The sequence below is a fragment of the Desmodus rotundus genome, chromosome 1, assembly GCF_022682495.2.
Source record: "Desmodus rotundus isolate HL8 chromosome 1, HLdesRot8A.1, whole genome shotgun sequence".
Classification (NCBI taxonomy): Eukaryota; Metazoa; Chordata; class Mammalia; order Chiroptera; family Phyllostomidae; genus Desmodus; species Desmodus rotundus.
The window spans coordinates 72,699,417-72,714,478 of record NC_071387.1 but is presented as its reverse complement, the minus strand read 5'-3'; the positions used below and the strand labels follow the sequence as shown (position 1 = coordinate 72,714,478).

General features: G+C 36.9%; 1 protein-coding gene across 2 annotated transcripts in view; it reads right to left on the bottom strand.

Moving 5' to 3' along the window:
• IFT74 (intraflagellar transport 74) overlaps nt 1–15,062 on the bottom strand; it is a 107,541-nt gene that overhangs the window by 27,053 nt on the left and 65,426 nt on the right. For both annotated transcript variants that reach the window (XM_024558309.4, XM_024558311.4), the window contains 3 exons: nt 13,279–13,332; nt 11,722–11,819; nt 10,534–10,660 (listed from right to left, as the gene is read on the bottom strand). In XM_024558309.4, the coding sequence (XP_024414077.2) occupies nt 10,534–10,660; nt 11,722–11,819; nt 13,279–13,332 (279 nt within the window). The remainder of the gene's footprint in view (nt 1–10,533; nt 10,661–11,721; nt 11,820–13,278; nt 13,333–15,062) is intronic.

The window sequence follows — 15,062 nt, the reverse complement described above, 5'->3', positions numbered from 1 at the left end:
GATAATCCCAAAATCAGACCAAAAAAGAAAATTATAAATTGAACTTTTTTTCGTGATTGTCCACCTAAGGAGACTTTTTAAGAATATTTCTTTTTACCCAGTTGCCTCCGTCTCATAAAATTTTTGGATTACAGATGTAATTTTTATCTATTTATGAAAGTGACCCTTTGAAGGGCCACAAAGCATAGTAACATCCAATATATTTATACCCTACCCCAAGAAGCAATTTGCCCCCTAGATGGTGATATTGCCCCATTAAGAAACATAAGAGTACACTAGGAAAATCAGGTGAGTTCTGATTATAACCTCAAGGACCAAATAGGGAGGCAATTCACAAAAGGGAAATGTAAAATTCATTATCTCTGAAAAGTGAAAAAAATATTATAAACCTCTGACTGTGATTTCCAGATACAAGGAATTTCTTGTGGGGGACGGTGTTAAGGAAAGAGGAAAAAATGATTTATGTTTGGTTAAATAAACACAAAACAGAACTGAGTAAATGAAATTAATTGTAGGAGTTAAGAAAATTTCAACCTTAATATGGGAAATTTTCAGTAAAATCTTTATTGTAATAATGAACTAAATTCTTATCTTCATTGAAACCTATTCTAATTCTTTTTCAACTCTGCATCTCCAGAGAAAATATAATGTCTAGTTTTTTAAAAGAAAATATAAACCAAAGTATAAAATTATGAAAGGAATACAAAGTCCTGATATTTGAATTCATTTCCTGGTGTCGATATTTACCTTTTTAAAAATGTATGTTTCTCAACAACCATTTACACAAAGACAGGTTCAAAGAGGCAAAAACTTGAATTAATATTGACCTTAGATAAATGAAGAACTTAAAATTATGGTCAAAAACTAAAAAAAAAAAAGATTTCTTAGATGGAGTAATAAAACATAAAACTCTTAAGCTTATAGAAAAAAAAAGAGGTAGAAATATTCAGTCGTATATACCTAAAAGAATTGAAAATAGAGTCTCAAAGAGATATTTGCACATCCATGTTCAATGCAACATTATTCACAATAGCTGAGAGGTGGAACAACCTAAAGGTCCACCACCAAATAAGTGAATAAATAAAATGTAGTATATAAATACAATGGAATATTAGCCTTGAAAAAAAGGGAATCCTGTTACAACATATATGATCCTGAAGGACATTATGACAAGTAAATGAACCATTCCCCAAAAGACAAATATTGCATGATTCCTTTTATATAAGGTATCTAAAGTTGTCAAACTCACACACAGAAAATATGATGTGGTTGGAGGGTTGTTGTTTACTGGTGTGAGTTTCAGGTTTGTAAGATGAAAAAGTTCTAGAGATATATTGCACAAAATGTACATAGAGTTAACACTACTAATACTATGGTGAAGATGGTAAATTTTGTTTGTTTTAATCATAATTTAAAAATACTCATCACCAAACCAATTACTAGGTAATAATCAAAATTAGAATTACCTCCTCTAGTTTTTTTGCATATAATTCAGATATACAAATAAAACTATGGTAAACTAGGTCTAAAATATCTGGGCAGATAAAATATACTTAAATGTGTAGAATAACAAATGTCCACTTATATCATCACTTTAAATTCAATTGTATATTAATAGCATTCAGTGTGTATTTATAGGTCCATAATCCCTTATTTAAATCTCCTAGGGAATTTGTGTTTTAGAATGCAGAATTCTTCTGATTTTAGAAACATAATATAGTGCATGTACTGATTATTATATAACTCCCACAGTAGAGTCTGAGGCAGCATCTTGTCATCAAGTACGTGAACATTGCTGCAGCGAAAACTATGAACAGTCACACTAAGTAGGATAATTAAAGACTATAAATAGCTTCATGTCAGTTCTGGTTAGATTAGGTTTTGCTGCCAAGAGCTTTTTAGATTTTTGGATTTCAGAAAAATGGACACAATGGATCCATTATTATAGTTCAAGAATCTGTCACCATTTTTAAATGTGTAAATATTAATTATGTTTCATTCCCCATGATTTCACCGTCAAAGTAATTCCAAGTAGACCAAAAAAAACCATAACTAATTCAATGTCACCACATGTGTTAGCATAAAGAACACCAATAGTTAGAATCCACTAGTTCAAAAAATGAAATATTCCATACAAGTTTTTACATAAATTTATCCTAGGCTCTTTAAGGTCAATTTTGTGTATTGTTTCTAATCTCTCTGCCTGTACTATCCAAAGGACAGCCACTAGCCACAAATGACTTTTAAGCATTTGAATGTGTCTAGTCCAAAGTTAGATGGGCTATGATTTAAAAATCTCATTGATCATTTTTATATTGATTACGTTCAAATGATCACTTATGAATACAGTGGGTTAAATAAAACATATTATTAAACTTCATCTCTCTCTTTCTAGTTTTTTAACATGGCTACTAGGAAATTTAACATTATATAGGCTCCTAAGATGGCGGCGAGATAGGTGGGAGCAGAGTCCACTTCCCCCCTGCACATGGGTGAGACACCTAGCCCATCTACTGAGGAACAAAAGTGAACAGACAACAGCACGCCAGCATTTATGAAGATAGGAGACCAAAAAATATAGAAAACACTGAAAAAACAGATGGTAAAGGGACTGCTTCAGGACAAAAAGGTCCCTGGGACCAGTGTTGGGACCAGGGCGACTGCAGCCCCAGGCCCGCCCCCACCGGGCCTGCCACAAGACTCCTGGGAGAGAGCCAAGTTAACGGCTCCCTCCCCTGCCAAACAAGGCTTGAGCAGCACCAAGAGAGGCCTGGCTGCTTGAAGTCGCAGGGAGAGGAATAATGATGAAGTGGTAAACCCACAGAGACTGTGGGCGCCGGCTGGGGAGAGCTGAGAGTTGGGCCGTGATCCAGACAGTCCCCGCTCTAGCTGGAGAGGAGGGCTGTGTGAGAGGATGGACCCTTCCTTGTACTGAGTGGCAGAATTCAGCAGGAGGAATTTCTCAAAAAGAAAAAGTGGAAAAAAAGAGAGATACTCGGGGGCAGTTTGGGGAATGCAGCAGCAGCTCCAGTCTCCTCTCCACCTGGCTGCCCGTCACTCCCACAGGGTGTGAGGGGCATTGAGCCCAAATCCAAAGCACTGGGGAGAGTACACACCTCGGAGGGCCTCCGGGCACACATCCCAGGCATCAGGGAGAGTGCACACCTCGGGAGGGCCTGAGACCACAGGCACTAGGGAGAGTGCACACCACAGAAGGCCCTGAGCACGCACCCATAGCCCAAAGGAGGCTATGGGTGCATGCTGTGGGTGTGGGGGCTGCTGGAGAGCCGGGCCAAAGGCTGTCCCAGTGCTGGTCGGGAAAGGAGAAGAGCTGGGCTAGATGCCCTGAATTGGCTGCAGCCAAAAAGACCAGCAAAACTGGCTTGGCCAATTTGAAGCCAGCAGGCTTTTTTTTTTTTCTTTAAGTAATTCTTTAGTATTATTATTATTATTATTTTCTTTTAACACCTTCTTCCTTTCTTTCCTTCTTTCTTGTTCTCCTCCTTCTTTCTCTCCCTTTATATCTCTTCTTCCTTCCACCTTTTTTTTTTTTTATCCCCACAAGTGAGACAATAAAACCTGGAACTGTGAAAAGACCAGAGCTGGACCCAAAGAGGGGGCATCCCAACAGCTGAGACAGTGAAACAGATTTCACCTTGCCTCTCCAGAGAACGTACAAGTTATTGTATTTTTGTATTATTATTTTTTTCATTACTCTTACTTCACTCATTTTATTAGTATGTTTGTATTTCTCTTCTTTTTGTTTAGTCTTCTTCACTTGACTGGTTAATTTGCATTGTTTGACTGGTTTCCCCTTGTTCTTTCTTCTATAGTATATTGTTAATTAACTGTCTTTCACTTCACTTGGGTTCCATTAGCACACTACTCTAGGACCTATACTCCCTATTCTAGTTATCCAGATCACATAGATCCTGTCATATGATTGTTGCTCCATTATTATTGTAAATAATAGCTATTCCATACATTTGTAAATACTACACAGAACCCTCCCAGATTTCAGCCCACATCACTGTTTCCTGAACTTTATCACTGGTGTGGTTAACTCTATTTTCTCACATATTACACCTATTTTCTACCCTGTACTCTCACTTTACCTCATAATCTGACCTCCCACAAGCTCACACCTTTCTAGATCCAATTCACAATCCTTCCCCACTGCAACAATAGTCCTATCTTCTTTCCACCCTTTTTAAAAAGCAGCTAGGTGGGTGAATTATCATGGTTAACACTATACATATCCAAAGTATCTCCTATCTCTTCTCTAAGGGCTGGTACTTTAAATATCATATAACACACTCCTGCTGTCTTAAACCATTTTGTCTTCCCCCTACAACCTATCACAAAATAAAGTATGTAGAAGCTGTGAACACCAGGATACCTCCTGGAAGAGGAAACCCACCAACAAAGGAACCACCAACAGCTAAGAACAGAAGGAGGTGAAGGAGGGAGTGGAAGTCACACTCACTCAAACCAGGACCTATCTGGAAATACAACTAAATAGTGGAGAAATTACTCAGGACAAACAACTGAACAAGAGCAAGAGAAAAGCCTCAAAACCTTGTACACGCATTACAATGAGCTCCAACACAACCTGCCCACACCTGCACAACAGAAAACAAGAGGTGGTGGACAGACTGACCCTCAGACAACCAGCTGGTGGGAAGGACCCACCAAAGAAAGACCCAACAACAACCAAAACCAAAGACATACACAGAGCCAACATGAACCACAGCCCATGATCTGTAAGCTCGGGAGATCAAGGAGACTGTACCACTGAAACTCACAGGTATTCTACCATGGAAGTTTACACCATAAATCCAGGGAGTCAGAACAGAGCAACTTAAGAAGCAGAGACTAACAGGAAGAGTCTCTCAAACAATGGGAAGACAAAGAAACAATCCCCAAATGAAAGGAAAGGAGGAAGTCACAGAAACAATGCTAAGTGAAAAAGAGGCAAGTCAAGTATCAGATACTGAGTTCAAAGCAATGGTTCTGAGGAAGCTTCATGAGCTCACAAAGAATTACCAAAAACTACAGGGAAACTACAATGAACTCACTGAAAACTATATCAACATGAACAAGGAAATACAAAGTATCAACAAGGGCCAAGAGGAAATGAAGAATACAATTTCTGAACTGAAGAACACAGAGGAAGGAATCAAAAGCAGGCTTGATGAAGCAGAGGATCGGATCAGCGAGCTGGAGGACAAGGTAGAAAAAAACAACCAGAATGAGCAAGAAAAGGAAAAGAGGCTCAGAAAGAATGAAGAGGGGTTAAGGGAAATGCAGGACAACATAAAACGTAATATTATCCGTATAATAGGGATACCAGAAGGAGAAGAGGAAGAGCAGAGAATAGAAAACCTGTTTGAAAAAGTAATGATGGAAAATTTCCCTAATTTGATGAGAGAAAAAGTCACCCAAATCCAGGAAACACAGAGAGTCCCAAGCAAGAGGAACCCAAAGAGGCCCACTTCAAGACACATCTTCATTAAAATGGCAAAATTCCAAGACAAAGAGAGAATCTTAAAGGCAGCAAGGGAGAAACAGGAAATAACATACAAGGGAGCCCCAATAAGGTTAGCAGCTGACTTCTCAATGGAAACGCTCCAAGCCAGAAGAGAATGACAAAAAGTATTCCAAGTAATGAGAACCAGAGGCCTACAATCAAGACTATTTTACCCAGCAAAGCTCACAATCAAGATAGAAGGCCAAATAAAGAGCTTCCCAGATAAAAGAAGTCTAAAAGAATATACCTCCACCAAACCACCTCTGCAAGAGATGCTCAATGGACTGCTTAAAGGAAAGGAAGGAAAAGAGAGAGAGAGAGAGAGAGAGAGAGAGAGAGAGAGTGGGGGGGAGAGAAAGGAACACAGGTACAAAAAAATGGCAATGAATAAGTACCTATCAATAATAACCTTAAATGTAAATGGATTAAATGCTCCAATCAAAATATATAGAATAGCTGAATGGATAAGAAAACATGACCCACACATATGCTGCCTACAAGAGACCCACCTCAGGACAAAAGACTTACACAGACTAAAAGTGAAGGGCTGGAAACAAATTTTCCAAGCAAATGCACAGGAAAAGAAAAGCAGGAGTAGCAATACTCATATCAGACAAAATAGAGTTCCAAAGAAGGGCCATAAAGAGAGACCCAAAAGGTCACTTCATAATACTCAAAGGAAGAATCCAGCAAGAAGACATAAACATTGTGAATATATATGCACCCAACATAGGAGCACCCAAATACATAAAGAAAATCTTGGAGGACTTCAGAAAGATAATGACAGAAACACAATTATAGTAGGGGATTTTAACACCCCACTATCAAAGATGGACAGATGTTCCAAACAAAATATCAACAAAGATATTGTGGCATTGAATAATGTCCTAGAGGAAATGGACTTAACTTATATAGAGAGAGCTTTTTATCCCAAAGAAGCAAAATACATATTCTTTTCAAATACACATGGAATATTTTCAAAGATAGACCACATGATAGGACACAAGACAAGCCTCAACAAATTCAAGAAAATTGAAATCATATCAAGCATTTTCTCTGACCACAAGGGACTGAAACTAGAAAAAATCTCAAGTAAAAAAACCCCAAACACTCAAAAACATGGAGAATCAATAGCATGCTATTAAACAATGAATGGGTAAAGAATGAGATTAGGGAAGAAATCAAAAAGTTTCTGCAAACAAACGAATATGAATTCACAACAATCCAAAACCTATGGGACACAGCAAGGCAGTCCTGAGAGGGAAGTTCATAGCAATACAGGTCTACCTAAAAAGAATAGAAACATTTCAAATAAACAACATAACCCTACACCTACAAGAACTCAAGGAACAACAACAAAGACAACCCAGAGCAAGTACAAGGAAGGAAATAACCAAGATCAGAGCAGAATTAAAGGACATAGAGACTAAAAGCACAATTGTAAGGATCAATGAATCCAGGAGCTGGTTCTTTGAAAAGATAAACAAAATTGATGAGCTCGTAAGCAGACTCATCAAGAAAAAAAGAGACAGGACCCAAATATACACAATCAGAAATGAAACAGGAGAGACTACAACTGATACCACAGAAATACAAAAGATTTTAAGAAATTACTATGAAGAACGATATGCCAGGAAATGAGAAAACCTAGATGAAATGGACAAATTTCTAGAAAAATATAACCGTCCAAAACTCAATGAAGAAAGCCTGAACAGACCAATGACACCTGATGAAATTGAAGCAGTAACCAAAAAGCTTCCGATACACAAAAGCCCTGAACCAGATGGTTTCACAGGAGAATTCTACAGAGCATTTAAGGGAGAGCTAACCCTCATCCTCCACAGATTATTTCAAAGAATTCAAGAAGACGGAAGACTCCCACACTTGTTTTACAAAGCCAACATCATCCTAATGGCAAAACCCGATAAAGGCATAACAAAGAAAGAAAACTTCAGGCCAATATCACTGATGAACGTAGATGCTGAAATCCTTAACAAAATATTGGCGAACCGCATCCAGCAATACGTTAAAAAGATCATACACCATGACCAAGTGGGATTCATCCCAGAGATGCAAGGATGGTACAATATTTGCCAATCAATAAACATGATACACCACATAAACAAAAGCAAAGACAAAAAACACACGATCATATCAATAGATGCAAAAAAGCATTTGATAAGGTACAGCACCCATTTCTGATAAAAACACTCAGCAAAGTGGGAATAGAGGGAGCATTCTTCAACATAATAAAGACCATATATGAGAGACCTACAGCCAACATCATACTCAATGGACAAAAACTTAGAGCTTTCCCACTAAGATCAGGAACAAGACAAGGATGCCCTCTCTCACCACTTCTATTTAAGATAGTATTGGAAGTCCTAGCCACAGCAATCAGACAAGAAAAAGAAATAAAAGGCATCCAAATTGGAAAGGATGAAATGAAACTGTCGCTGTTTGTAGATGACATGATGGAAAATCCTATAGACTCCACCAAAAAACTACTCGACCTAATATGTGAATTTTGCAAAACAGCAGGATACAAAGTCAATACTCAGAAATCAAAGGCATTCCTGTACACCAACAATGAAACATCAGAAACAGAAATCAGGAAAAAAATCCCATTTGATAGAGCAACAAGAAAAATAAAGCATCTAGGAATAAACCTAACCAAGGAGGTAAAAGATCTGTACTCAGAAAACTATACAATACTAAAGAAAGAAATTAAGGAAGACACAAACAAATGGAAGCATGTACCATGCTCATGGATTGGAAGAATTAACATCAAAATGGCCATGCTACCCAAAGCGATAGAGATTCAGTGCAGTCACTATTAAAGTACCAATGACATATTTCACAGATATAGAACAAACATTTCAGAATTTTATATGGAACCATAAACGACTCTGAATAGCTGCAGCAATTTTGAGAAAGAGAAACAAAACAGGAGGGATCACAATACCTGATATCAAACTGTATTACAAGGCTACTGTTATCAAAACAGCCTGGTACTGGCATAAAAACAGGCACATAGACCAATGGAACAGAACAGAGAGCCCAGAAATAAACCCAAGTCTCTATGGTCAATTAATATTTGACAAAGGAGGCAGGAGCATAAAATGGAGCAAAATAGCCTCTTCAACAGATGATGTTGGGAGATCTGGACAGCTACGTGCAAAAAAATGAAACTCGATCACCAACTTACACCATACACAAAAATAAATTCAAGGTGGATAAAAGACTTAAATATAAGTCGTAACACCATAAAAGTCCTAGAGGAAAACATTGGCAGGAAAATCTCAGACATTCCATGCAGCAACATCCTCACAGATATGTCTCCTAGAGCAAGGGACATAAAAGAAAGAATAAACAAATGGGACCTCATCAAAATAAAAAGCTTCTGCATGGCTAAAGAAAACAGCATTAAAATGAAAAGAGAAGCAACAGTATATGAAAACATAATTGGAAATTATATCTCAAACAAAGGTCTGATCTCCAAAACATATAAAGAACTCACACAACTCCACTCGAGGAAGACAAACAACCCAATTAAAAAATGGGCAAAAAATTTGAACAGACACTTCTCCAAGGAAGACATACAGAGGGCCCAGAGACAAATGAAAAGATATCCAGCATCACTAGCCATCAGAGAGATACAAATTAAAACCACAATGAGGTACCATCTCACACTGTCAGAGTGGCCAACATAAACAAATCAACAAGTAAATGTTGGAGAGGATGCAGAGAAAAGGAAGAAAGTACATTGTTGGTGGGAATGCAGACTGGTGGGAATGCAGACTGGTGCGGACACTGTGGAAAACAGTATGGAATTTCCCCAGAAAACTAAAAATGGAACTGCGTTTTGACCCAGCAATTCCCCTGCTGGGATTATACCCTAAGAACCCTGAAACACCAATCTAAAAGAACTTATGCACCCCAAATGTTCATAGCAGCACGATTTACAATAGCCAAGTACTGCAAGCAGCCTAAGTGCCCATCAGCAAATGAGTGGATCAAAAATCTATGGTACATTTACACAATGGAATTCTATGCAGCAGAGAGAAAGAAGGAGCTTATACCCTTTGCAACAGCATGGGTGGAATTGGAGAGCATTATGCTAAGTGAAATAAGCCAGGCAGTGACGGACAAATACCATATGATCTCCCCTTTAACTGGAACATAATCAACAAAAGACAAAAGCAAACAAAATATAACCAGTGACATTGAAGTTAAGAACAATCTAACAATAGCCAGAGGGGAGAGGCGAAGGGATAGTGGGGAGAAGGGTTTTCAGGAACTACTATAAAGGGCACATGGACAAAAGCAATGGGGAGGGTGGAAGCAGGGGAGGGAGGTGGGTTTGGTTGGGGTGGTATAGCGGGGTGGGGAGAAAATGCAGACAACTGTAACTGAACAACAATAAAATTTAAAATTTGAAAAAAAAATAAATAAGAAAAGTAAAAAAAAATAAATTTAACATTATATATGTGGCTGGCATTACATTTCTGTTAGACAGTATTGCTCTGTTCTCATGTTAAGTCATTATGGGTGAAACTAATTATATTAAAACATTACCTCCTCTAGGATACCACTCCTAACTACCCAGATGGGGGTGAACATGAGCCCTATGTATGTACTTCCATGGCTCCTATGCTTCTATCATAGCACTATTTCATTGTACTTTAATTGTTTACTTGCCATTTCACCAGGCTGAAAGTTCCTCGAAAAAAAGAGACTGGATTTTTTCTGTTTTAACCTGGAAATACTGAAGTTATCACATAGGCATAGAGAAGACAGCCCAATGAAATACTATTAAGTTGATGTGAAAAGTTAGACAAAATTCTGAGATTATAAATGACTGGAACAATAGGCACTGATAAATTATATCCTCAGTCTTTCAAAAAAAATTCAAAGAGAATGAAATTAGTAAATTTTAAAAGTTTCATGTTGTTACAAAAAAAAAAAAAAAGAGGTTGTTAAAATCTAGGTTGTTTTCTCACCTGAAGTCAAATTCCTAGCTGTACTTTGTGATTTCTGCATTTCAGTAGATTTAAAATTGAGATCATCCTGCATTATCTTCAGCTCTTGATTGGTGATAGAGGATACCTGTTTCATGCGATTTATACTCTGTATTTGCAGAGAAATAAAAATGAAAAAATTCCACCAATTTAATTCTCCAACAAACCTCTTAGAAAACACTGCTAAAGGATTGAATGTTTTGATTGGGTAGTTTTTAAAATACATCATTTATTACATACATTTTATAGAAGAATACAGTGAGATTCAAATCAGGTTTTCTCAGTAAGGAAAGGCTAAATTAAAATTCAAAAATTTTTTTATATTTGTTTTATTTAAGTGCACAAAAATGCAACAACACTATTTTAAGAACTGCTTTGAGTCTTACGACACTAAGAATATTGAAAAGAAACCAAGCATTTTTCCTCCCATGGTATCACACACTAGTCACTGCTCAATAAACATGTTTTGCTAAGTCAAGATACTCATTATATATCTCGTTCTCTTGTAGATTCTTACAAGTACAGAATTCTTTTTATTTACATTACAAATTACAGTGTAAAAAATATATTAACATTTTCCAACATCATGTATCTGGATTTTGCAGTTTATCTGTGCAAAAGCTACTTCTAAAAGTTCTGATAGATTAATAATGGAAGACAATCTTAATAATTACTCTGAATTAGTCTCACACTTACTGCTGATTATTAGTATCATATACATACATATATAATATTGACATAGGTCATCTTTTCCCTATCATCCAACTAGTTAGCTAAATTTTGCTAGAAAGACAAAAATTAATAGCTTAAGGAAATAAAATAATCATCGAGAGAATTTAAAGGAAAGAGATCATTTATTTATTTATTTAGTGTTTAAAGATTTTATTTATTTATTTATTTATAGAGAGAGGTAAAGGGAAGGAGAAAGACAGGGAGAGAAACATCAAGGCGAGAGAGAAACCTGCAACTTGGGCACCTGTCCTGACTGCAAATCAAACTGGCAACCTTTGACTTTGCAAGACTCTGCCCAACCAACTAAGCCATAACTAGTCAGGGCTAAAGGAAACAAACAGTTTAAATGTAGTAGTAAACCACTGCATTTTTGTTTTGTTGGAAAAGATAATCACAGCAAAAATAATGAGGACACCAGGACAGGTACACGGTACTTACCCGACTACTGTGCTCCAAAAGCGCAACAATGCTGGCTTCTATCTGTGCCTTCCGTTCCAGTTCCTGATTTTTAGTTTCCTCAAAAGTCTCAATAAAAGCTGCCAATTGAGAAATAATGATGAAAGACTGCTATTGACATACTGAACACCATATAAACTCTGATTTGTAGGTCTTAAGAGTACATTTTTTAAAAAAAGCAAATTTTAAACTATTAGTGTTTAATATTTTATTAAACCAAAGGTAATTAGTTACTCAATAAGTACATTTCTGCACACTTTCAAACTTTTTAAAAAATTTTCTATTTTTTAAGGATTTTATTTATTTATTAGAGAGAGGGGAAAGGAGGGAGAAAGACAGGGATAGAAACATTGATGTGTGAGAGAAACATTGATCAGCTGCCTCTGGCACACCCCCAACTGGGGCGCTGGCCACCAACCCAGGCATGTGCCCTGACCAGGAATCAAACTGGTGACCTTTCGGTTCATAGGCCAGCACTCAATCCACTGAGCCACACCAGGCAGGGCTGCATACTTTCAAACTCTTAAAAGCTTAATTTTTATGACCTTATATGATACAAGTAAACTAAACATTTATATAGGCCCAGAAGTAAAGATAAAAAGAAGATAAAAAAAAATTCTGTGTTTACATAGAATCTATTTTGATACATCTACAATTATTAACAACTATTACAAGCCACTAACTTTACTTCTGAAAATAGTATTAATTACCTATATTATCTGAAAATGTGTATTTTACTTATAATGCTGCATTAATCTCATCTAAATAATTTAATAATTTATTCAGATTATAAATATTCTAAGAAATCATTCTTTTTCTTGTCTAATATAGAACAAATATACAATTTGCTCTTATTTACATTCTTAAAGTATTTTTATGGAGCTTCCAAAAAATAAAAACTTAAGAGTTAAAAATAATTTTAAGGTTAGCATAAAACAATGAATTCTGATATAATTTTTGGAACTTGCTGAGATTTTAAAGGAAAATTGGGATATTGTTAAATCAGAGTTGTCAATTATTGTTTTATAGCATGCTTCTTTGAGGGTAACTATTGACATCAGACTTAGGGAAGCTACAACCAAAGGCTACTAAATTCAGTTAGTGACAGAACCAAGTAACAATAAATAATTAAGTAAATATAGTAAAAGCTACAAAAAAGGTGAAAGATATTAAAGGTGAACATAGTGAAACAGGTAATAAAAGAGAATATTCAACATTCAATCAGTAAGTGGTCTATATAGATTCTCTATGAAGACTATAAGTACTAGATTTAGAATCTATTCCTAAGATATACTCACATACACATACATACCTTTTCAGAATTCTTTACTTTTTCAGAATTCTTTACTTTTTCAGAATTCTTTACCTATCCCCTAACTATGCTAGATCTTTAGTAATCCTTCAAGGCAAATGCTTTGCATGTCCACACTTCTGCATCTATTAGCCATTTTATCCTCCCCAAATGAGATCTCTGATTTGGTGTAAGTGAACAGCTACCTGAAAATACAGTATTTTCATATCTATAAGACTAACACTTACTGTCCATATTTTCCTCCCTTTTTTTTAGCTCCTTGTACTTCTGATTCATTTCACCTATAAGAGATACAAAATATAACATTAATTTCAAAAACTCCAGATACAGTGCTCTAAATTAGAAATAAATCTTATGTGCTCCATATGTCATTAGTCATTGAATATTCAATATTTTCAATTAGGTGTAATTCTTGTACACTGAATGATAGAGTCTTTTAAAACAGCTATATTTGTGTGTTTGACTATTTGGAAAAAAAGGAATCTTCTGACTGGAAAGGACTTAAAGGCTTTCCAGTGGTTCTCTGTATCAGTCCCAACTTGGAGCTACTCAACCCACACAAGAACACTACTGGTGATGGGAAACAGAAGCTCCCAAGAAAGTTCATTCCATCTCTGAATAGTTCACATTGACAAGCAAGATAGCAGGCTGACTTCCCCCACAGATCTTAAAGTTTAGATATTTAAGAAGTAATTAAAATTAAAATGTACTAAGTGCTATCATGAAAAATAGAGGGTATTATATATAGAAGTACACAGCAAGGAAAATTAATTCAGTTGAGGGGTTCAGGGAAATTGTCTCTAAAGTACTATTTAGGCTGCATTATAAAGAATAAATGAATAAGAGTTACCTGGTTGAAATATAGAAGATTAATTTCAAAGTCAAAGCATTTGAAGGTGAGGATGAATAGGCTAGAACAAAAACTGAAAGAGTGGCATGGCTGACGCAGAGAATGTAAGTGAAAAAGTGGCACAAAGATGAACTAGGTTATGAGAGCTCTTAAAAGACACATATTATAAAAGTCTGGACTTCCTTCTATGGAACGAAAATTAGTGAAGAATTTTAAGCAGAGGAAAAAATGGTCATTTTGCATTTCTGAAAAATATTTCTGGTCTGAAGAATCAAAGAGAAGTAAGATGGAGATAATAAGACTAGTTAGGAGATTGTCACAGTGATCTGGGTAAAAGATGAAGGTTGCCTGGAGTGGAGTGGTGGCAAATTAGGATGTAAGGTTGTGAATATTTGTTTGAGACATTTAAGAGCCACAGTGAATGGATTTTGGTGAGGTTAGACAGGGACAAGTCAAATATGACTCCCAGGTTTCTACTTGAGTAACTGAGGGCATGGTGGTGTTGAAACGGTGCAGCCACGAGGAGGGCCCCAAATAGGGATTTGTAATGGGGTCCAGAACTCAAGGTGTCCAAGAAATACTAGAAAAATATATGCAGGATGTCCTCACCTGACGCAGATCCCCACCAGCAAGATCCGTTGTTGTGGTTGCCATATACACATACACACAGACTACAGAGATCCTGTGGGGGAAAAGGGACGGCGCGGCCACTCTCTCAAGAGGAGAGGGCCTCTGAGCGCCTTGGCTACTCCTTCAAGAGCCGAGCGCCCTGACCCTTGCCTTGACAGGCTTTTATTGTTTTTCTAGGCCCCTTACATCAAATAAGGTCCTCCTTTACTATGCAAAGGTTTGTTTTGGGTGGTTATCTTTTGCAGCCAAAGGAGAGGGTGTTGTTGAATACATCAAAGGAGGGTATTTGCAATGTAAAGGGAGAAGTGGTCTAAACAGCTAGGTTCCATGCCTGGAAGGTCTAGCCCAGATTTTAGGAAGATAAAGATACTCAGTAAACATCTGCTTGCCTCAGGGTGAGGGAGTTTTAGCAAGAGCAAGTCTCAAAGCAGTCTAGGTACAATGCAGGCCTGATTTCCCACTGGAGAACTTACCCATGGACGTGGGTCCTGCCTGCCAACCTCGCTCCCCACTGGCTTTTCCGAGTGGGGG